General features: G+C 37.9%; 2 protein-coding genes and 2 long non-coding RNA genes across 4 annotated transcripts; all 4 read left to right on the top strand.

Moving 5' to 3' along the window:
* The first annotated feature begins 1,084 nt into the window (after positions 1-1,084).
* On the top strand, positions 1,085-4,110 carry slc25a5 (solute carrier family 25 member 5). Its single transcript, XM_063000478.1, has 4 exons — positions 1,085-1,289; positions 2,858-3,344; positions 3,451-3,591; positions 3,679-4,110. The coding sequence occupies exons 1-4, from the start codon at positions 1,179-1,181 to the stop codon at positions 3,834-3,836; spliced, it is 897 nt and encodes a 298-aa protein (XP_062856548.1). The 5' UTR covers positions 1,085-1,178; the 3' UTR covers positions 3,837-4,110.
* Positions 4,111-13,573: 9,463 nt separating this feature from the next.
* LOC134318919 (uncharacterized) lies at positions 13,574-17,090 on the top strand. Its single transcript, XR_010013443.1, has 4 exons — positions 13,574-13,619; positions 14,540-14,702; positions 15,300-15,355; positions 17,011-17,090. It is a non-coding gene; the product is annotated as an uncharacterized LOC134318919 (long non-coding RNA).
* A 24-nt stretch (positions 17,091-17,114) lies between these two features.
* Positions 17,115-20,871, top strand: si:rp71-46j2.7 (uncharacterized). Its single transcript, XM_063000965.1, has 6 exons — positions 17,115-17,150; positions 17,231-17,332; positions 18,718-18,843; positions 18,929-19,033; positions 19,115-19,273; positions 20,365-20,871. Exons 1-6 carry the CDS (start codon positions 17,115-17,117, stop codon positions 20,869-20,871), a joined length of 1,035 nt encoding a protein of 344 aa, XP_062857035.1.
* Positions 20,872-21,180: 309 nt separating this feature from the next.
* Positions 21,181-23,769, top strand: LOC134318879 (uncharacterized). Its single transcript, XR_010013437.1, has 4 exons — positions 21,181-21,260; positions 22,701-22,876; positions 22,952-23,040; positions 23,115-23,769. It is a non-coding gene; the product is annotated as an uncharacterized LOC134318879 (long non-coding RNA).
* The last annotated feature ends 1,278 nt before the right edge of the window (positions 23,770-25,047 follow it).

Below are 25,047 nucleotides of genomic sequence, written 5' to 3'. Positions count from 1 at the left end.
TGAACGTGTGTGTATGCTCTGTGATGGAATGGCGACCTGTTCGAGATGTTTCCTACCTTTCACCCAATTAATCTGACCCACTGCAACACTGACCAGGATAAAGCAATGGTAAAACAGACAATGAATGGCTTAGTGTTACAACAGGTAGTCTGGATTCCTCACAGCTCCAGGTTAAAGAGGATTTAAGTTTGAACCTTGCCTCCAATTGCTGTCTATAAGGTGTATGGCATGTTTTCCCACATGATTTTCCTCTGGCCATGCTCAAGGATTACTTGTAGGCTTATCTCTAGGTAGGGTATTAAGGTTTTCTCCAAGTATTAGTGTTCTATTTGTTTTAATACCCCAGGCAATGCAGACATGCCTTGTGTCATTTTCAAGTGACCAGCTTTAACCTAGGCTGTCTTCCAGTCTTATGACTGGGTTTTGGCCAAAGTCAGCTGTAAAAATCTTGGCATCTTCTTGCGTCTACAGTATCATTCATACCAGTGGGAAGGGTGTGCATTGGATATACTAGTCTGGCTCTTCAAGTAAGCTGTTGCTCTTTAATTAAACACCTTATTCCCTTTATTTTGTACCATTGTGGGACAAATTTGGTGTGGATGAATAAAGCAGTCTGCAGTCTTCTGAAATATGTTACTTATATTTGTATGGGGTTTTAGGTGTTCTTATTTATTTAGTTATTTACTTGTTTTTAAATGTCAAAAAGGTCAACAGAACGCCCTCCAGGGCTGGAAGGACTCACATACCATATACAGGTGCAGTATACTATACAAGTATGGCCGTACGAACACTGTGTTCCCATCGACCTCCATCTGTCTTGGGTTCTAAATCGCTAGAATGAAGGCTGGGTTCCAATAGCACACTGTTCACTAAAAAGTCTGTCAAAATAGGGTCGACTCCATTAAAGGAAAACTACACTTTTTAGTACATTGGTGTAGGATTTTACATGCGGCCCTGGCCACACCCCTTTTCTTGGTTTATAGCTCCTCCTTATATTAAGCGAACAAATCAGAGCGTGGCATTCGTGTTCGCGTTTTGTCTCGCGACTGCAGCTGTTTAAAGCCTGTGAAGAACTTTTCAATCGGCCATTTCGTTCCAGCCGGCACTCAGCGCCCGTCCTGCAATATAGCGGGGTTCATTGTCTCCTTCAAACGACACTGCAGTAACAGTACTCAACGATGAGTGAGACCGCCATTTCCTTCGCCAAGGACTTCTTGGCCGGTGGTATTGCTGCAGCTATCTCCAAAACAGCTGTTGCTCCCATTGAGAGAGTGAAGCTGCTCCTTCAGGTATGATTTGTTTAATTTAAGGGTTTGGTTAGTTAACAGTGGCCCGGAAGTTCCAATATGTTGTTCAGTACATAGGTTAGTTTTTTTTTAGCGTATTGAAGCGTATCTAGAACTTAGTATTAATATTAAGGTATTATTAAAAGAATGTAATTTTATTTTAATATTGGGTCGTTAAATGTAAGTTCCATACCTTAGCCGCATAGCTATCAACGCCTGGTTAGGCGCAGCGAAATTGATAGTTAAATGTTTTTAAATGGTCGCTTGTATGTTTTATTGTTACATATAACATGACCAAAATAATAGTCTTAATTTGTTGTAAGTGAAATAATTATGTATTACTATCGGTTATCGAGCTCGTCTTAATTAGCGAACAGTGGCTAGGTATGTAGCATGACCTTAGCTAGCTAGCTAGCACTCCGTAGCAAGATTAACCCGTATGGTGACCGAGCGGCTTACGCCTGACGTCAATGTAATCGATTGGCTGGAATCCTTCACGTGACTACGCTTTCGGTTCCAGGTCGCATTCTGCTTCGATACAATGTTTAAACATTAGACTATCAATCTAGATAAATGTAGTGTACTGATATATAGTGCGGAACGTATTAATGTATTTAAATGTATTATCTATACAATTTAAATAAATAAAAGGATACATGGATTAGAATTCTCGCTTCGTTTAAAATGTGATTGCTATACAACAACGCGACAATGTCGATTCTTGTTTAGTAAGGACTTTCTGACCATTAGTGTGGCGAAACTGTTTAACTCGATTGCGTTTATTAAAAGTAGTTACTTGCTTTCGTTGCCTACTAATTGTGCTGTAAGTATTACGTAAGAGTGGCGATCAGGACCGGAGGCGATCGTGTAGCACCTTAAGGTGACTTTCACCAAGGTCACCTTATTCCACAAGTCCACGTACCGTTCTGTACCTCGGCTATTTTAAAACTAGAAAACAAGGAGCACAGTTTGCACCCGTGTTAAACTGCTTACGTGTATAAATTGACAATAAAATGACGTGGAACGTCCTGACCTTATGCTGCCCATAAAGCAAGGCTACTATATTTACTTTTTAGCACAGGGTATCCATTTTGGGAAGATGCCAGAATTAGCTATCTTGGTTTGGAAGGAGTCCTTTGTATAAATGGAATGAAGGTCGATCCCTTCAGCAGGAATGAAAAGGCAGGCTAGCTAGCTAGTACATTTATATAATTTTATAATTTAGTCACAAAGGACAAAACTTGTGAGGTCAAAGGCCATGTCCTTGTGAAATGTTTTCCAGTTGCTTAGATCTAATCTTTACAGCTACTTTGAAATCAGTGTTGCTGTATCTTGGGTCTATTGTTTTTCTACAAGCTTAGTCACAGTTTATATACACACAAACATACATAGTTATTTTAGTGTTATTATTAGATGTAATGGTGGTCTCTAGTTTTTCCTGATAAACTTGGGTGAAGTTTTCTTTAGTGTCTAGTTTGATTGGTTAATAGTTTTTTTTTTACGCTTTCTTATTATCTGGGGTGTATTTGTATACATGTTTTAATGTGTTTATATATTGTGTTTGTCCACAGGTCCAACATGCCAGCAAACAGATCACAGCTGATAAGCATTACAAGGGTATCATGGACTGTATCACCCGTATCCCCAAGGAGCAGGGATTCATGTCGTTCTGGAGAGGCAACTTGGCCAATGTCATCAGATACTTCCCAACCCAGGCCCTGAACTTTGCTTTCAAGGACAAGTACAAGAAGGTCTTTCTTGATGGCGTGGACAAGCGCACCCAGTTCTGGAGGTACTTTGCTGGTAACCTGGCCTCCGGTGGTGCTGCTGGTGCTACATCTCTGTGCTTCGTCTACCCCCTCGACTTCGCCAGAACCCGTCTGGCTGCAGATGTTGGCAAAGCTGGTGCAGATAGAGAATTTTCAGGATTGGGTAACTGCTTGGCGAAAATCTCCAAGTCTGATGGCATCAAGGGTCTGTACCAAGGTTTCAATGTGTCTGTACAGGGCATCATCATCTACAGAGCTGCTTACTTCGGCATCTACGACACTGCTAAGGGTATTTTTAGTTTATTTATATTCAAGTATGTATAATAAGTATTTGTGGTTTCAGGGGGTGGGTGGGTATCCAGAAAGGAATTGACATTGTCCTTGTATATTTGCAGGTATGCTTCCAGACCCCAAGAACACACACATTGTTGTAAGCTGGATGATTGCTCAGACAGTGACAGCCGTGGCTGGTTTTGCGTCCTACCCCTTCGACACCGTGCGTCGTCGTATGATGATGCAGTCTGGACGCAAAGGAGGTAAGTTGGTTCTGTGTGGTAAAAAGCAGTTTACCCCGTTTGCTTGTTTAAAACGATAATGTGCATTTCTCTCATTTTGCATTACAGCTGACATCATGTACACTGGCACAATGGACTGCTGGAAAAAGATTGCACGTGATGAGGGTACCAAGGCCTTCTTCAAGGGAGCTTGGTCCAACGTTCTCAGAGGCATGGGTGGTGCCTTTGTGCTTGTTCTGTACGATGAGTTGAAGAAAGTTATTTAAATGTTTGACCATTAGTATTGGTGTCTAAATGTAAAATAACTTGTACATTTGCAAGGACTCAAATTCCGCCTTATTTATAGGGACCAACTAGTATGTCAGTACTAGTTGTACTGGGGAACATTTCTGTGCTTTTATTTTGACATTCTTTTTTTTCTGTTCCCCTCCATGTCATTCCCAGAAAAAGTAACAAAGCCATGCCAGGTACTGAGACCTGTCTAGTTATCCAACCTGTCTGTTTAGGCATTACACTTCAATAAAGACCCACTGAACCTAATCTTGTGGTGTTTGCTTTTGTGGAATCTGTTTTTGTACTAGATATTAAACTGAAGAGTGGCTTAATGGTATGTGGAGTGTAAGTTTTAACGCTCTGATTTGGTACTCTAAGCAATGCAGTCATGCAGGATCTCGTGTCACACTGAGTAATTCATACCTAGGCTGTCTTCCAGTTTTATGTTTGAGCAGTGGCCAAAGTCAGCTGAGACAAGTTTGGTATATTGATGCCACCCTAGATTAATATCAAGGAACCTCAATGTTGACAGAATCACACAAGCCATAAACCCTTATTCTCAATGTCGCTTAAAGGAATTCCAGAATCGTTTTGCTTTTATGTAGCTGGCTTGCCAACTCTAGCATTAGTGTATTTGGTAGGTTTCATATCAACAGTTTCCTTAAAAATATGAAAAGATTATGTAGCATAAGCTAATTTTAAAGTATTCTGATATACTAAACATGGTCTAAGAAAAAATAAATAAATACAGGTACTGTGAGAGCAGCAAATTCTTCCAAAGTAACCAGGCTTGACACTTGGGGGAGCTCTAAGCACAAATGTCTTAACAAAAGTCCAGTTTACGTTGTCGATTGTTTCTTTCTAATTAGAAACGTGGACCTATAGTAATTTGAGATCTCGTGTAAAATTCACCAAACGTAGTGAAAGTGATAATGTGTAAAAGATTGCATAGATCTACTGCTTGTTAAGCTGCACATGGCTTTTAAAGCAGTCTAAAGTACATTATGCACCAACTGCTTTTCTAGCTCAGTTGATTAATAACTAAGTTATGGGCTGTATACAGATTGTACATGACCTTTATTCATATTATTTTACATTACAAGGGTGAAGGTTCATTTAAAAAGTAATTTCTGCCATCATATGGCAAATTCAGTTGTATGTATCAGACAAGTATTTACTTATTAGCAGCTTATCATTTATACACGGAACTTGTGTATGAATGGGTGTCTGTCGCTAAAACACTGAATGAACTGCCAAAGGCAGCTCACTTGCGGCCCTGACGCTAACCTTCCTTACTCGCCGGCGCCACATTGGTGTCAGAAGTGGGATCGTGGTGTTTGGGTGGCTCTGATGGTTTGGTGAGCCAATATGCCCGGTCTGTCGGAGTGCGCTAGCCCAGGTGGCTGTAGGGGCAGGGTGCCCGGTCCAGCAGTGGGTGGAAGAGCGACTCGGCAGTGTAATGGGGTGCGGTCCAGACACAGAGCCACCCAGTGGACGCTGGTGAGTGGGTCACCGGGACGGTTGACCATTAGGGAGGAAACAGTGTAGCGTCGCCACTGGGTCTGGCACGGGCTTCACCCAGAAAGCCTTGCGACAGTGGTGTCTAAGCTCACCGTGGCCGTGTATCCCGTTGTTGGGAGTGGGGTGGCTGCGGTGAGGGCTGGGTAAGTAGCTTATATGTTTGTCTGTTGTATGATTGTATGTGTGTATGAATGGGTTAAGTGGCTAGAAGGGATGTTTGGGCCATGGAAGGAAGTTATTACGAGTTTGGTGAGGTCAGTATGTGTAGGATTGATAATTTTAGTGATATGTTGTTGTTGTGGTATCCCGTGCATCAGGGTATTAATAGAAAAATTTGTGATAGAAGTAGTGTGTAGAGGAAGCAGAGGGGGGCAGGATCCACCAGTTATCCAGATGGTGTTGGCTGATTTGTCGAGATATCAGGTAGATGATGATGAGGAGGATACCCTTGAAGGTGGGCCGGAAGACCCACTTCGAGCAGTATAAGTGCTACTAACTCTGCTTAATTAAAGGTAAAACCGACCAGACAAGACGAGGAGAGAGGACCAGCACTACTAATCACACACCGTGATGAAGGAAGGAGACTTGGAAGGACTGGCAGAGGCAGACACTGAGGGACTGGAAGACCCACTCCAAGAGACAGAAGTGACACCAACTGAACCAGCCAACAGGGAACTAAACACAGCAGAAAGCCCGACAAAACCGACTATGTGGAAGAAGAGTCCAGCGGAATCAACGGAGCGGAACAAGACAAGGGGGGAGAATTTAGTTAGACTAGGAGACAAAAACATAAACATATAGTTCGCAGACACATAGACCATCTTTGAAAACACTAGTTAAGTGCAACACACATAGTTTAGCTACAAAACGCAAGGGGTTAGTTCAGGATTGTTTACAATGTATATATGTTTGGTACTCTGCTATTTTTAGGAAATGTTTGTGCTGCTGTGGAAACAGGTAAGACCGACAGGGGAGAATCCATAAGACATTAGGAGTCATGCAGAGACACAGGAGCTATGGGCCCCTTCTGAATATCTGCAGCTCCGTCTGGTGGAGGACAACCTGAACGGACTTCCTGTGGAAGCTACGCACCCATTGTGTTTATTTTATTTTTCTTCTCTTTTTGATTTCCTCTCTCCCTCCTGTTCGTGTGCACGCTGTCTGTGCACGCCACTACGCATCTTGACCAATCACGTGCGGCTTTAACAGAAAAAAAAACCCCGGAAAAAAACCGGAAAAAAACAAAACCGAATCGGCTCGGGTCAGGAGCCGGATCCCGTCGTTCACTTTAAAGAGCCGGCTCTTAGAGCCGGATCGTTCGCGACCGACCCATCACTAGTGCAGACCGGCTACAAACTTGTCTCACCTGCGAGTAAACCGTCGCCATGTCACAACACGGAAGCAGCCCGTGAAGTATTCGGTCGGCTTCACCTGGAGAAACTCTGAGAGGAAAATAGCCACCATGTTAATCTGGGTTCTGCTCGTGGTAGTGCCAGTTTTACCAGTTTGCATTTGGTACTTTACTAAAAGGTCTCCTGGGTATTCTGGTGGCGACAGGACAGCGAGTGAGAGCAGCAGAGAGGAACCAGCGGTCTCCCAGGTTTCACTTTACCTTCATCTACATTACATTCAACTACTGTATATCCTGTGCGTCAAAATAACCCAGAATTTAGATCTGTCATTTGGTATTGGTCATCTAAATGTTGGTCAACCACTCACCTCACTTTAATTTAATTTAATTTAATCTTTAATTCATCATCAGCATATATATATATATATATATACATATACATATATATATACACTGATGATATGTGATCAAATTTGTTAAGGGGGCCCAAAATTGTATTTTGCACTGGGGCCCATGAGCTCCTAGTTATGCCACTGATGTTGGTAATTGATTAGGTTGATTATAATGTTGGTAATTGATTACTTTAATTATGATGTTGGTAATTAATTAGGCATTCACACACATTTTTATGTGTTTTAATAAGATTTCATTTGATTTAAATCAAAGGTGTGAAACAAAGTAAAACAATAAAGTCTCAAGTTTCATATTTGTTTATTTAAATAATGTGGTTCTAATGTGTTTTAATAAGATTGTATTTCCAACTTTTAGTCACTAAAGAAATAAAAAAAATCATTACTTAATCAGCTCCATTACTAAAGTTTATAAATGACCTTTATTTATATTTCTTTACATTACAAGGGCAAAGAACAAGTCTTGTTTCCTTGTCTTAAGGTAATTTCTGCCATCATATAGGACACCAAAATATTTTATATTTACTATAACATAATTATTTACCATAACTGGTAGTCACTAAAATATTTCCATGCTGCATATAAATGTGATAATTGTGATGCTTTTTATTTAGTAATTGTACTTTCAAAATTTCATTTACACTCATTCATTTACATTTTCATTTACACAAAAACAGTTGGGACAGGATGTTTACCTCAGTTTGTGACAGTATTTTTGTCACATTTAGTGGCCCCGAGAGTTTTTGAACAGTTTATCCACCATTAGAAATATTAGAATTTTGCTACATCAGAAAACAAAAATTTTAATTATTATTTTTAATTATGTATTTATTATATTTACTTGTAAATAGAACTTCATATAAAATAAATTAATTAATAACAAAAAAGAGAAAGGCCTACATTTTAAACATTTTGTTAAATGGGCCATATCACCGAATGAGTGCTATCTGCGTGTAGTTACTCGATGAAATTATACTTCATTTTCTATCTTTGTTCAACAATATAGCAACACACATAATTAACTACTTAGAATGTGTATTGGTCAATCTCAGGCAACTTTGTTTAATTGTTTAAATGTTTTTAAGTGGAAGATGGCTCTATATGAGTAACAGGACTGAAAGCAACATGACTGATTTTTTAACATAGAATTAGTAAATACATGAAATATAGCAGAATGGAGTTCATGCTAAAAGCATGAGAAGACTGGGTACAGTCTAGTGATCTATTAAAAAATGTACTTAAAAAATGTAGAGAATGTACGTTGAGATTCATCTCAGACAGAGTTACAATATTATCAAACATACAGGGTGAAAAGGGAGAACTTACTTTTGATCTTGCTTATGGACAATTAATTTTACTCGTTATATTTCATTGTAATGTAGTGTAGTGTGGTGTTAGAATGGGAACATGAACAAATACTATTTTCACACACACACACACATATATATATATATATATATTACAGTGGTGTTAAAAAAAATAGCAGTTATTTTTAAAAAGTTAATAAAGCGCAAAATCATTATAACTTTTATTTCCATGAATGCAAATGCACTGAAAATACTACACCTTCAATTCTAAATCTAAACATTAACATAATTTAGCCAGTTTGTGTTAATCCATCATAGAAAGTTAAGAAAAATGAATATTAGGCTGTTCAAAAAAATAGCAGTGTCAGCATTTTTCTTTAAAAACTCAAAAAATGTATGTATAAACTGAAAAAAATGTTTGAGGTTTCACTTTAATTTCAATTACTAAACTAATATTTAGTGGCATAACAATTGTTTCCAGGATCTGAGTTGCATGGAGTCGACCAACTTCTGGCACGTCTGAACAGGTATTCCAGTCCAGGATGATTAGACTGCATTCCACAGTTCTTCTGCATTTTTTTGGTTTTGCCTCAAAAAAATGCGCTTCAGTTGTCAGCCACCAATTCTCTATGGGATTAAAGTCAGGGGATTGGGCTGGCCACTCTATTACCTCAATCTTGTTTGTCTGTAACCAAGATGTTTTGGGTCATTGTCATGTTGAAACACCCATTTTCTTCTTTGACATAGGGAAACATGATCTTCTCAAGCATTTTGATATATTCAAACTAGGGATGCATCGATACCATTTTTTCCCAACCGAGTACGAGTACAAGTACATGTACATGTATTTTTGTACTTGCCGATACCGATACCAATACCAATACCCATTTAGAATACCGTTTCTTTTTAAACAAAAACACATGTGAGAAGTGACGAGAAGTTTAATGATACCACGTCCAAAAATGCACGTCAACAAGTAGCGAGTGATCAAAGTGTTTGTGCGCTGATGTGATGAAATCAAGGAGGAAAAATTAATGAATCTGAGTGGATTTGGCAACACGAATAGCATGGATTGTTCTGTAGTGAGTTGGAGGTTAATACATATGTTTGCAATGTTGGTGTTTTGTTGTTATATTTTGTAGAGAACGATCAGGTCAGAAATACTGTAAAACGTGAGTGTGCCGGTGTATTCTGATATAAACTATATTATCCCCCTGTCCCACCTGTTTACACTCCTCTCCTGCGTTTCCCCTCACACCGTATCCTGCGTTCTCATTGGCTGTTCGACATGTCACTCATTCCCAGTCGCACATCTCAGATCAGATATCTGACGTGCTAGAAAACTCGAGCGCTCGGCGAGCCGGTCGGATCGAGTTGATGGATAGTTCACACTGAGCGATCGAGAGCCGAGTTTTGATGCACAACCTGATATTGCAGAGTGATATGTGGCCCTGGGTCAACAGGGGAGGTGCTTCAATCGAAATCGTTCGACCAATCACAAACTAGCTGCTGCTATGACATGACCACATTTGCCGGGGCTAGCGAATCCTAGTTAGGTAATGAGTATGCAAGCTAAAAGATCCAGCAACTGTGTTACTTTCAGTATTTGAAAGAATGTTGGAAATCATTGTTCCAAGCAAAATATTAACAGGTTACCATTAGGTTAGCCAGCTAACTTAACTACTAGCTAGCATAGCAAAAAGCTATGAGAGATTAGCCAAGCCAAGGCTAGCTACAATATGTAAAATATTATTCTGTGTAAGCAAAAAAAAACGGTACTACTACATGTTAAGCATGTATTATAACAAGGGGATTCGGTGTGTGCGTGGCACGGAGTTTTTTCTCATAAAAAAATGAGAAAAATAGAAAAAAAGGAGAAAAACAAGAAAGGCCCGGCAAATGTGGTGAGGTCATAGCGGCGGCTAGTTTGTGATTGGTCGAACGATTACGATTGAAGCACCTCCCCTGTTGACCCAGGGCCACATCTCACTCTGCAATATCAGGACGTGCGAGTTTTGATTGCCGAGCGAACGCCGAGTTGCTCCCGAGCCGGCAAATCTAGCGCCGACCAGTCGCCGAGCGAAAATCAGGGCAAAAATCGTGTAGTGTAAACCAGGCATAACGCAGCAACGTGCACTAGGCACACGGTATCGGATGTGTAGTATCTGAGCCTCGTTTGCGAGTACAAGTTAATGAGCGCTTTATCGGGCAAATACCCGATACCAGTATCGGTACTCATGCATCTCTAATTCAAACTGATCCATTATCCCTGGTATGTGATAAATAGGTGTAACACCATGGTATGAAGAACATCCCCATATCTTCATTTTGTACCACCATGCTTTACTGACTTCACAGTGTACTTTGGCTTGAATTCAGTGCTTGAGGATCGTCTGACATACTGTCTACGGCCACTAGACCAAAAAAGAACAATTTTGCTTTCATCAGTTCACAAATGTTGAGCCATTTCTCTTTGGACTAGTCAATGTGTTCCTTGGCAAATTTGAACCCATTCAGGACACGTGTTTTTCTTAACAACGGGACTTTGCAAGGAGTTCTTGCTGGTAAATTGGCTTCATTTAATCATCTCCTGTACTCACTGGTAACTTCAGATGTTCCTAATTCTTTCTGAGGTGATCATTGGCTGAACCTTTGCCATTTTGGCTATTCTTTGATCCGTTCGAACAGTAGTTCCATGCTTTCTTCTGCGTCTTTCAGGTTTTGGTTGTCACTTCAAGGCATTTGAGATCATTTTAGCTGAGCAGCCAATAATTTGCTGCACTTCTATGTTTTTCCCTCTACAATCAACTTTTTAATCAAAGTACGCTGTTCATCAGAACAACCCATTTTACCCAATATTTCAGAAGGAAATGTGCTATGACCAACCTGTGCAACATTTGCCCCCCACCTACATTAAATAAGGGCCAGAATTGACACCCGTTCTTGTGCAGAATGAATGACTTCACCAATTGAACTCCTCACTGCTATTATTTTGAACAACCCCCTTTCAATCAATGCTTCGATTACTCAGAATGAGTGGCATGCATGTCCCAATTGTTGGGTTTGTTTTGTTTTCATTACTCTACTACACTTATAAGTACATTTTTTGCTATGTAGGAATATCACTTCTACTAAAAACAGTGATTTATCAGGTTAATGATATTATCCAAAAGTAATGAATGAGTAATTACTGTTTTCTATTTGTGTTATTGCAGAAAAATGAATCTAGTCGAATCATTGGCAGCGATGAGCCTGATACAGCAACACAAAAGAAACAAAAAGTATCGAACCAGAGCATTCAACGAGAGAATTATAAAAAGGTCCAGCACTCACTTCAGCAAAGTGAGTTATAAAATTAACTCTCTTATTTACTTGGGTAGATGATTGTAAAAGCAATACTCTTATCTGATTTAATTATTTTTAAAAAGTCAGACATGCTCATTGAAAATAATCCATAAGACAGTTTTAAGGCATTCTATTTTGGCATCAACTGTATGATACAGCAAATGAACAAAGAAAATAAATAATGTAGTGTTTTAGAGTAGGAGGATATTTTGTTAATACTGCCATGTAACAATTATTCAAGCCCTTTATAATATTGCTAATCATACAACCTGCTGCTAGTCTGTATGATCTATATCAAACCTTACGGAAGCAGGGTTGATATTGCTTTAGCTGTGATGTGTTCGAGGTGTGTTGCAACCATGGTAAAAAACGAAGCTGTCAGTGGAGATAATTTCACTGTATAGAAAGCAATAGGTATAAGATTTTGAACATTCCATCAGGACAACAAAGAAGAACTCCTGTGTTATTGCAGAATACTCTTTGAAGTCATTCTTGTGAGGCCTCTCTCAGTTGTGTCTGTGGAAATGTGTGCCCATTCAGTCAAAAGAGCGTTTGTATGACTGGGCACTGACGTTGGTCAAGAAAGCCTTAACTGATGTTTCAGTTTCTTTCAAAGCTGTTCTTTCGGCCTGAGGTCAGGGCTCTGTGCAGGCCAAAGGAGTATCTTCAAACCAAGCTTTCCTTATAGACTTTGCTTTGTGCACAGATGCTCAGTCATACTAGAACAAGAAAGAGCCTTTTTTAAATGGTTGCCACACATTTCCTGTACATAATAGACTTATTACATATGTTAGCAACTGTGGCTGAAATATATAAATTCAGAAGAGACGTGTCTCAATAATTTTGTCCATACAGTGTAGATACACACAGATTTTGCTCAAACTTATAGAGGTCATGCCAGCTCGAGTGCATGCTGGGATTACAACGATTACAATGTTGATACGTGTTTCCCTAATATTGTATTCAATTTGAGAAAATGCATTTTCTCTTGTGGTCTCCAACTTCTGGTCTCCGCAATATATATTTATATATTTATCATTGGAGTGTTTAGTAATGTGATGTTTGTGGAAAGTACCAAACAGTGTTTGTTTATTGCAGTGTTTCAGTGTGTCTACACTCAGCTAGTTTTGCCATGGTACACTGCTCCAGAGGACAGAGCCAGTCAGCCCCTATACAACGCACTGCTTACTGAATACAACCTTGCTGTGAACATGACCATTTGCAAAGTCAGAGATCTGGATCTTTTAGACACTGTACTGAATGGCATACCAATAATCACCAAGCACCTGCACAATGCAAAGCAATCAGACGGGTAAGTGTGCATCACTAGTTTTACCCATGTTTAATGTTTACATCTGTTATTAGGGCAGCACGGTGGCTAAGTGGGTAGCACTGTCGCCTCACAGCAAGAATGAAAGAATGCAGCAGGTAACATTGGTGCCTAACGGCTTCAGTGAGCCAGGTGCTATTCCCAGCTCTGGTTACTGTCTGTATGAAGTTTGGTATGGTCCTTCGTTGTGCCTTTTGGGGTTTCCTTCCACTTCCCAAAAATATACCAGGAGGTAAAACGGCTTCTCACAATCAGCGCTAGGTGTTAGTTTGACTAAATAGTGAGCTACACTAAACACTACACAGAATCTGCTTGTAAAGTATTTTTGTACAAATGTGTGGCATTTCTGTTCAACGAAATGTTCTCCAGGTCTTCAGCATTCAGCTCTACGACTGACGAGATTAATGTGCTCAGAGATTTCTCGAAAGCTCTCATACGTAACCTTTTACCTCAACACATCTGGGAGCAAAATGTGTACTACTGTGTCCTACAGGAAATTCTAGCTACAAAAGGTTTGCATGGCTATTTTTTCTAATGTCCTTACTGTTTCCAATCTGCATAAGTCGTTATGTTTTTATTGCATAAATTATAAATCTTTTGTTAATCATTTGTATTTTTCTGTATAATATTGCTACTTTTGACATGACATACACAAACACTACTACTTTGTGCATATCTTGACGAAGTGAGCTTAATTATACACACATGGTTGGCAGTGATGTTGGCAGTGAAGAGCAGAACTGTTATTGGCATATTCAATTGTAAATATTCAACCCTTCTCACCTTGAAGGTATCGTGATGGTGTGTAAAGGATTCAGTAAAAAGATCATATTTATTGATACAGACAAGCAGTTTTAATAAGGTGGCATAATTGTGCCTTTATAAGCAATTCCTGTAAGTGCTAACAAGCTTCTTTTACCTCTTGTAAAATATTTACCCATTCTTCTTCTTGGTTGACCTGGAAGTGTGCATGGGGTCATTATCTTGCTGAAAACTTATTCATCACCAAGGTTACATTTTTGCAGAGAAGGAATAACTTTCTGCCTCCAGTAGGGCAAAGTGAAATGTGGTCACATAAATAACTCAATCTGATGCACCTTTTAGGATAAGTGTGGCTTAAATAGGTAAATTTACTAGTCAGATTGGATGTCTGTAAACATATAATTATAATATTTAAGAATGTGATATGTATGTTTACATACTTTCAAGAAACATAATTGTACTGTAGGCAGTAATATTATAAGATGCCAGTCTATATAACTTACAAAAGTCTTGAATGTCACTACAAAATGTTTTACATAATATAGTATGATTTAACTAACATCAACACTACTAGAAATAGTAGTAATAAATGTATTAAAACAATAACAATAGTGTTAAAAAATTCTCTCTCCTTTATTTACACCTATATATTGTTTTATTCAACCTCTAGCATTGGAGCTTGTGGCATTGCTGTCTGACCCAGACACTTTGAACCATCTAGTTGTTACTCAGCTGGATGCAGTGCCAACAGAAACCCCAAGAAACCCCATGAAAGTACAGAACTCAGACAAAGGAGATTCTCCATCCTCTGTGATCTGTAAGGATATAGACATGTAAGTTTATCACATTCTTTTAAATTTCAAATTCAGTTTAGTTTTAGTATTTGTGTGTTTGTATAAACCAGGTCTAAGTATAAAAAAGGATTTGCAAAATCATTTTGAGCTCTATGATTCGACATAAAACATATTAATTACTTAATTAACTTACTAGTTAGCATTTAGGAGACCAAATAACTAGGCAGCCAGTGTCCTTTCTGTGTAGACTTTGCATGTTCTCCCTGTGTTTGTGTGGGTTTCTTCTGGGGCTCCGGTTTCCTCCTACAGTCCAAAAACATGCAGTCAGGCCATGGAGCTACTAGAAATCAGACCCACCGTGGCCCTGACCAGGATAAAGCATTGGTAAAACAGACAGTGGACAAATTAATGAGGATAATAAAACGACTAGCAAGTGTGCTTAAATCTGTGTAACTTGAAGAGTTTGTTACACTTACTTTTAAGTGTTATTTTATTTTATTTAACCAAAAAGCGTTAAGCTGTATTTTTAAAGTGCTATATTTCATTTAAATTTAGTTAAATTGTAGTGTAAGGGCTTTTGGTAACTATAGTAGGTGCTCCACTGCTCATGCTATTGGATTAATTTCTGTTCTTCAGGCAACAAGATGTCAAAATTGCCTGTATGTCTGAAGACGACAAACCTAAAAAGAAAGGTAAAAGAAAGTTTTTTTTTTTATTATATTTTATAGGTAATAGTGAAAGGGTATTTATGAGTTATTTTCATTGCTGTGTGTTTGTTCATAAATAAATGTAATAAATTCAAATACCTCTTGACCATGGATCAAGCAGCCAGAGTGGGTTCTATAGGCGGAGCGAGCAACTTAATAATGTTGATTTGCCGAATGCACACATCATAGAATCTTTACTGGAGTAAGACAGCAGAAGTACCATATTTAATGTGTACGTGACTAGTGCTGCATAGCTTTTTAAGACTTTAGAGTTATTTATCAGAAAAGGGAAATGTTGAGAACTGCTTTGGTCAGCTGATGAGGTGTCAGCTTTTATCAGTGTGTGATCAGAAGAGGAAGTACACCCTTACGCTTCAATTTTGTACTGAAGCATACTGTACTGTATATGCTACTCCTAAATGAAGCTGTGTACACTCATATAGTACATGCATGAACTTTGTTCAACAGACATCCCAAGTTGCAAAAACTCATTTCAGGGAGGTACCCCTGGACCCGGACCTCGACTCCGACCCCCCAAGCCCAAAAAAAAAAAAAAAAACCACACACACCAAAGGATATGGGTGATAACAGACCTTTTAGGAGCTGCTAACTGAGCTACTAAGCTAACTGTTCGTGACACAAACACATTAATATGTACTACATAGTGCACTAGATAGTGTGAAAGATAATAGATTTATGTTCCCTACATAGTGCACTAGATTGTATATTAGAAATGAATTTATGTTCCTTACTTAGTGCACTAGATAGTGTACTAGATAATAGATTAATGTTTCTTACATAATGCTTTAGGTAGCATATTAGTTAACGGATTTAGGTTCCCTACATAGTGCACTAGATAGTATTTTAGATATGAATTTATGTTCCCTACATAGTGCACTAGATAGTAAATTAGACAAATGTTTTATGTTCCCTACACAGTGCACTAGATTGTATATCAGATCACAGATTTATGTTACTTGCATAGTGCACTAGGTAGTGTATTAGATAACGCATTCATGTTCACTATATAGTGCACTAGAAAGTATAACTAGATGATGATTTGTGTTCCTTACATAGTGCACTAGATAGTGTATTACATAATTAATTATGTTCCCTACATAGTGCACTAAATTGTATATCAGATAACGGATTTATGTTTCCTACATAGTGCACTAGACAGTATATTAGACAATTGGTTATGTTCCCTACACAGTGCGCTAGATTGTATATAAGATAACGGATTTATGTTCCCTACATAGTGCACTAGATAGTATATTAGACAACTGATTTATGTTCCCTACACAGTGCGCTAGATTGTATATAAGATAACGGATTTATGTTCCCTACATAGTGCACTAGATAGTATATTAGACAATTGATTTATGTTCCCTACACAGTGCGCTAGATTGTATATCAGATAACGGATTTAATAAGTGATCGGGAATAAAGTCTGTGTCGCCTGCGTGTGTGTGTGCGCTCTTGGCCGCTTGTTCTAGATTCCGAAAGAGTTTTTATCTGACTTGTGGGCATCAGGGAGCCGCTATGTATATGCGGGAGACTCCCGGAACTTCCGGGAGACTTGGGAGGTCTGGTGTAATATTATACACTTATTCTTTATTTCAATATTTTCTTCTCTTTAGGCAATCTGTTTAAATATTACTGTCATAAAATAACTAAAAAACTTGAACCAAAGAGGAAAAATAACAAAAAGAGTGAGGATTTTCCAGTTCGTGTGTGTGCTGCAATGGACAGCGATGAAGAAAGCAGAGATGATGACAGGGTAAAGAAAGACATATTGTTAAAAAAAGGCTTCATAGATGTCCAAAAGCCAAAGTGTAAATTTTGTTGTTGTGCCCTTAGGTTGACAGTGATGACCAGTGTGACAATCCAGATGAGAAAATGGAGTTTAAACTTTTTTATGAAATGTGGAAGGTTGGAAAATGGGCCGTTACTGTCACCAATGTGAGTCACGATAGATTTATTTCTTTATATTACCTATAAAACAGTCATTCAGTCTTTACTGGAGAGCTTAGTGGCTTTGAATGTGGTAATGACATATTATGGCTCTTTAAAACAATAGTCAGTTTGTCAAAGTTCTGCTCTGCTAATGCTGTCAGTGAAGTATGCATGCTATTGTGAAATGTGAATGTCTAGAAGTAGCAACAGATTCAGAGTAAACTACAAAGCAGTTGGTCACAAAATAAGATCAGAATTGTGTCAGAGAGTTCAACAGTCACTATCAGGCTTTCTCTGGAAACACCTGAACAAGAAAACAAGCATTTAGCAGAAGTTCTAATCCAGAAGTGCTTTCTTAGTAAACGGTTTCTTATTGCAGTAAAAATAGACATGAGTCGAAGTACACACGTCTGCTGAAATCTCGTCAGAAAAAAGTATCATTTTTGTACTGGTTAGTTTCAGTAAAGCAGTAGGTCTTTAATTGTCTTTTGAAGATTGTGAGAGACTCAGCTGTTCGAACAGACAGGGGAAGTTCATTCCACCACCTGGGTGCTAGTACACGGAACAGAATGGTGGAGCAAGACAAGCTATGTAGACTGGGTGTTGGTACAGAACAGGGTTTAATAAGTTGTCTACGATAGGTAGGGGTTGGTCCATTTTTAGCTTTGTTGACAAGCATTATTTTTTTAATAACAATGCGGGCCGCTACAGGAAGCCAGTGAGGAGAGCGCAGCAGTTGGGTTATGTGGCAGTGTACAGAGTCGAGAGAGAATTTGTTGATCAAGGTGTGGCTCTCTGTACACAAAGCTGATCCACATGTGAACTCTCCTCGTGCAGGTATAAAGATGTAGTCAGCTACTGCACACGTGTCAGAAGGGTCTCGCTCTCCTCAATCAGGGTGGGGATTGGCATCAGTAGAAAGGAAGCATAATGCAATTGGGTCATTGGATATGCTAAAAAGTCGGAAGAAAGAGCTAGCTAGAACTACAGATGCTGTTCTGCAAAGTGACATTTTGGTGTCCACATAATTTTGGCATACAATGTATGTAAAAATATAGATAGCCATTCATTCTGATGACTAATTTACTACCACATATTCCATCCACTGTCAAAACAGCCACTTCTTTTTGTTGTCACAATAATGTGGCGACATATGGTCACACATATGTATTTTGTACATATTTTGTTTTGCACTTGTGTTCTGTGTTGCACCCTGGTCCTGGAAGAGCATTGTTTTGTTGTAATATGTACTTGTATATAGCTTAAATGACAATAAAGACAATAAAGAACTCAAGAAGCCACAGCTACACATAATTTATGTTAACATATTTTTTATAAATGTAAGTATTAACCATTAATTGTATGCTAATAAATTATTAATGTTTTCATAGGTTCAGAAAGACCTCAACGAATTGTTGTTCATAGTACACTTGGAAGAAAGCAACCAACCCGAAGATCTTAATTGGGAAGTGGTAACAACCCAGTCAGATATAAACGACTTGTATAATTACTGCGAGGTAATGAATATATTCTTCTGATACTGATGATCTTGCAAAACATTTTTGGACATATTTTTGTATTTATAAAACAAAATCTCTATAGGACACAAGTCATCTTCCTTCCATATCGACAATAATGGAGTATTCAGCTACAGAAACAGAATGGAATGAGGAAGAAGCAAGAGAATCTTTGGAGAAGTTCTTGCAGGTAACCACTTAAAAATATTTGTTGTGTAAAATATTAATCTTTGAAAAAACAAAGAAATAAAAGGTCTTTCAATATTTTTAGGGGCTGGTGACGGATCCAAAGCTTGGCAGCTCTGAGCTTGTGTTTACATTCCTCTGCCCTGCTCACAGGATGAGTGAAGAAGAGCAAAACGATGGGATTTGGGATCTTTTGGCCAAAATGGCATCCTTTCTTACTTCTGGCCTGGAAGAAGATGATGAGGTAAGAAAACCAAACTGCTGCTCATGACTTGGATCACTGGCTTATATTTTTAACCTGATAAAGGAATGAAAGGCCACAGGGCTTAACAAGAATATGCTACCCTGGTTTTACAGCAAGAAAGAGAAGATATACAGTGGTGCAATGACATGCTGTGGTTAAAATGTATTTGGATATATTTTGTTAGTCAGACCAAAGAATACTGAGCATAATGGTCATTTCAACAAGAATAAATAGGTTCTGAACTAATAAACATTTGTTCCTAACTGGAACCTGTAAATCAAAGTTTTTTCAGCATGAACCATGATGACGTCAATGGGCGTGTCGAGCTGGAGTAAAGTGAACGTCTTTTTATCACCAAAAGTCAATGAATGCTTCCATCCATACATAGTCTATGCACTCCACCAGCTTCTGTTGATGCATGCTCAATAATCAGGTACACAAATCCACAAAGTTGAATCAGTTCATCTGGACACAATTTTGTTGCAGAGATACGTTTCACCACTCAATCCAAGTGACTTCTTTCAGCTTGTTTCTATTGTTTCCTTTCATTATGTGCACCACTATTGACGCATCCTCGGTTCCAATAAATACTGGCCAGTTCTCTGAATAGTAAAGTGCAGGTTTTACTGTATTTTTATATTCATTATTAACTGTTTGTCAATTGTATTCCAGTGTTTTTATATTATACTTGTGTAATTTTCAGTGTATAAGTGTCAAAAACAACCCCATTATTTTACATTTGCCTAAAATATATGCAGTTCCACAGGACCATGGAACACATTAACAGGTTTCCCAAACATCCTTATATGACAAAAATATCTTGAAACTCAAAGCCTCTGGAACTCGACACCAGTCCCAGAACCAGCTGATGTTGAGTTTGAAGGTACCACAGTATTTTGTGGATTCGAGCAGTGTAGGACAGGCAGCAAACAAATGGTCGGTTATGGCAGGATTTTATTATTCATTCTTGATTACAGTAGTCTTCATCATACACTAGACAGGATTTATTTTAATTTTACATGGTTAAAATGACATTTAATGAAGCACAGCTTTATTTCTTTGCCCCTGCTAATGTACGGTTTAATTTTCAGTTTAATGAACACAGCTTAGAGGAGAAACAAAATGATGAAACAACACATCAACATGAACTGGATGAAACCCAGTCAACAAATGTAAACACACTGGAAGGACCACACAAAGAAGCCATGGGTGATATGTTGGATAAGAACTGTTGGTATTCTTCCACTCCTGAATGTTTAACTGCATGTACAAGTGAAAAGGAAGAATCAGCCCACTCATATGACTTTGACCATCCTGAGACGAGTTCCAGTGGAACCGAAGGTGCTGATGACAATGTAGAGCACCATACTGGACATCCAACCCGACATGCAGCTTGTCTGAGCTCAGACAGTGACGACGATAGCTTAAACAAATCCACATCTTCCAGTTCTGATAAATGCTACTCTGATGGAATTAAAAACAAGAGGGATAACCTCAGTCAGAAAAAATCACCAAGAGCAGACAAACCCTCTAAGGAACAAAAACATGATTATAAGGTGATATTTGATTTGCTGAAGGAAATATCAGGTAGGTTATAAACTTAATCAGGTACAATCACTTTTCAGATCACACACTAGGTTAACTGGCCCACACCTAACATCACTGTAATGGTTTTGATTACTTCACAATAAATCCAACTGTTCTTTGAGGATTCCAGTACTATTAGTGCATGGTAACAAAAATTCACCATGATTGTGAAGGTGCTTTTAAAAGGGAAGATTGGGAGGAAAATTAGGTTAAATGCATAAAGTGTTAATAATGAGAAATGTGATGTAACACTCTAGTAAACATGGTCACAATTATAAGTTGCTTTGGATAAAGTGTCCAATAAATAAAGCAAATGTAAACATAAAACATCTTTTTCCACAGGGAATTCATATGTACTTAAAATCCTCAGGACTAATCCAGTCAAGTTTTGGCTAAATATGTAAGTTCTGATATGTTTTCTTTTGTCTATTAAAATATAGTGTAATATCTGAATCATTTTGAAAGCCATTGCATATGACTAATAAAATAGTGCTGGCTGGGTTAGACGGCTGCATGAACAACAATTGGCTGTTGTTCATTGGGTAGGATAAGCCGGATAGGGACTCCTCATAACTGAGTGAATTACGACCTCTTCTGGCTGGTTGATGGCGTCTGCACAGAGTCTAGGAATAATGCTGATCCGGGTGTGGCTCTCGCTACTGCACACATGTCAGTGGGGGCGTGTGACAGTCTCGCTTTCCTCAATCGGGGCAGGGGTCAGCTACAATGGGAAATTACAAAGTCGAATCACATTATTATGACCACTTCCTACTTTTGACGGCGGCAGCGTGTAGCTCATGTAGGAAGTCACGCTTCGTGAGCTGGCTTGGTGGGTATATAAGGTGTGCGATAGGCTGTCTGCACATATATCCCTCATTGCTGTCATCTGCAAAAGGGGTGATTTATCAGAGTGAAAGTGTATCATGAGTGGACAAATGGCACCATTGCAAATAAGCGATGGTCTGGGGAATGTTTTCGTGGCATTCTCTGGGCCCATGAATCCATGTGGAAAGCACGCTCGACTGATTTGGGTATGAATCCATCCTTGCAGATCACATACACCCATACATGCTGATTGTCTTACCTGGGGCGGATGGGATCTTCCAGCAAGACAATGCGACATGTTCCCCAGACTTAAACCCAATTGAGTATCTGTGGGACCAACTCGATCGTCGTGTTTGCTCTATGGATCCTCCCCCACCTACCCTCCAGCAGCTGAGGGATGCACTGCAGTCAGCATGGCTTAAGTCACTCGCAGCCCGTCCAGCTGCTGTCTGTGCTGCACACGGCGGTTACTCTGGATATTAGATTAGATATATGGTGGTCATAATAATGTGATTCGACTGTGTACATTAAAAAGCCCATTTAAAAAACAGCTGTCTTGGACTATGAACTAGGAATGACAATGTTATTTTTAAATATCTCCTGATGTTATAGTTTTTGTTATATATGTATACTTTTTTACACCACTTGAGAGCCTAACTGCTTACAGTGTATTGTTAATGTCTGAAAGTACTGTCAATGTAAAATTTTCACCCATTTTTTGAAGTTGAAAAGCCAGTGAAAATATGTACCTTTCATAAATTACTTGAAGCTATAAGCAATTACACCCAATAACAAATAAAAATGTTGACAGTTATTGTTGACATTTTTATATATTAAAAACTGTTATAATGAAACATTCTAAAATATATTATTTTAGATAAAAACTAAAAACTCTTAAATGGTTCTTAAGAATTCCATACTATTTTACCTATTCTGTCTACCTTTAAAGTTCCTCTGATTTTCATACATCATTACTTTTTTCCTTCACATCCAAACGTGTCTCTTTCTTACTTAGTGGAGTAAATTCTTATGTTAAGAAGATAAAACCTTCAGAAGATCAAATCGCTGGCTACATTGATGACCTTTGTAAGTACATATGTCCAGAGGGGGATGCACCTCAGCAGTCACCTCGAAGCAAGGAAGACAAAAATCAAACCAAAGAGAAAGCACTGCAACTCATTACCTCCAAATGTAGGTATTTCTTGTCATGTTATATTTTATGGATGCCATTATATAAAGCTTATAATTCTTATAATGTTTTAATAGGTTTAGTTCCTGTAATCATCAGCAAAACGAATTTGGAAACCACATTCAGGATTTTTCAGAATGCAGAAGAAAACAAAAAGTTGGTTTATGTGAGTGATATTTGACTTCTATAAATGTTTTTTTCATGTTTTGAACCCTTTTACAGCTCTGATTTCTATTCTAGAAACTGCTGTCATATCTCCTGAAAGAATTGCTGCCTGGAGAGTCTGGTCTTGATGTCACATCCAAGCTTAATGTGAAGCATCCTGTGCAATGAGTAGTTTTAAATATTGATTAAATGTAATGTAACATTTTAAGGGTTGTTATTGTACTTGTAGTTGTAATTGTATTCAAAAGTAACATGAAAATGAATACAATCATTATCACTGAGCATTTTACAGTTTAGGGCATTACTTAAGGGCTTATCTGGCAACTCTGGGACTTAAACCCTGTTTACACCTGAATGTAGGTACCTTAAAATTGCCACCTAATTTTGACATTTTTGTGTAAAACTGCATGAAAAATGTATTCATTTTATAATGAAAGGTTATACAGAAACCCCTAAAATAAAAAAAATGATGTCTTCAGAGTAACCTTTAATGTAAAAGATATACTATTTAAAAAGAATTAAGTTCTAAGAGGTGCTTGGTTGGCACAACGGACTAGTGCACTAGTCCACCACCACTGAGATCAGGATAAGATTGGATTGTGAAAGTGAATGACAATGAATCTTAAATCCTGCTTTAGTGGCTTTTATTGGTTTTAAATTATTTGGTTAATTTGATATATAATGTTCACATTGACCGAAATATGTTCTAATGAATGGTACAAATATTTACACTGAAATTATTTTATATTAATAAAACATTTTATACCATATTTTTATTAAATGTCATGCATTGTTTAGGAAAAGTAAAGATTATATGACTTACAATTGTATAAGATGCTTATTAATTCAATATAAAACATGCATTATTTACTAATATTTTATTGGACAACAATGCTAAAGCAAACAGCAAACCTATAAGGCATGCAAAACCAAACAACAAATAAATCATCAGTTGGACATATTCTACAAACAAATTATTGATTCAATTTAAAAACACTGTAAATAGTAATATAATCTTAAAGTGCCATATTATCATTTTTTACAGTGCTTTAGCCATTGGCCGTCCCATTCTGTGAGTTTCTATAGCCTAACACTTTACAGCTGCTGTTACTCCTAGGTGTTTTAAATTCAGTACCAGCACATACAGTTGAGTAGAGTATATCTAGTAGAACAGCAATTGGACAAACTGATTGGTCCTGAATTATCCTATTTAAAGTCATTAAACATTTCAGTACAACCAACTTCTCTTAATGTCGATGGAGATTGCATGGCCATATTTTTATTGACTGTTCGCAACAACTGTGCCTAAATAGGACGTCCACATACTTTTGCCCAATGAATGTATGTTATGTGTATGTCTTGTCTTTGCTTTTTCAAATTTATTACAAAGACTAATTTATCTGATATTAAATATTTTTTTAATATTGTTGCATTTTTTTTCTTTACAATGTACACTTATGCTAACATATTGACTTAGATTTATATACTGTCACATTTGCATTAAATTTCACTTATTCTAATAAAGGAATGTTCCAATTGTTTTACATTTTATATATAAAATGTTTAATGCTTGTACACTATGCATTTTAAAGTAAAGCAAGTATTTACACACTTAATATACACTTCAGATTTAAGCACAATGTCACGATCTTACACATAATATGACTTACAGTGGGGGCCAAAAGTCTGAATTCATTGTTCAATTCAATTTCGCATTTTGCTTGAATTTAATTAAAGTTGAATCTTTAAAAAACTGATGTCTTTATTAATTTTTTTTTTCTGTAATGACAGCATGCAGACTCCACATGTTTGTGTAAAATCTGATGATCCATGTAATCCCTGTAATCCCATCTGTTTTGCCCTTGTGGTGGTGGCAGCAAAAATTGATAGAATGTAGTTTTCTTTAAATTGCACTTCAAAAGCATTTTCTGTGCCCAATCAAGCATATTTTCTTACACCTGGGGACAGCTCTTTATAAATGTTCTTAGAACATGGTTAAAGAAATGCC

The sequence above is a fragment of the Trichomycterus rosablanca genome, chromosome 8 (assembly GCF_030014385.1).
Source record: "Trichomycterus rosablanca isolate fTriRos1 chromosome 8, fTriRos1.hap1, whole genome shotgun sequence".
Lineage (NCBI taxonomy): Eukaryota > Metazoa > Chordata > Actinopteri > Siluriformes > Trichomycteridae > Trichomycterus > Trichomycterus rosablanca.
This window is presented reverse-complemented; position numbering and strand designations above follow the sequence as displayed.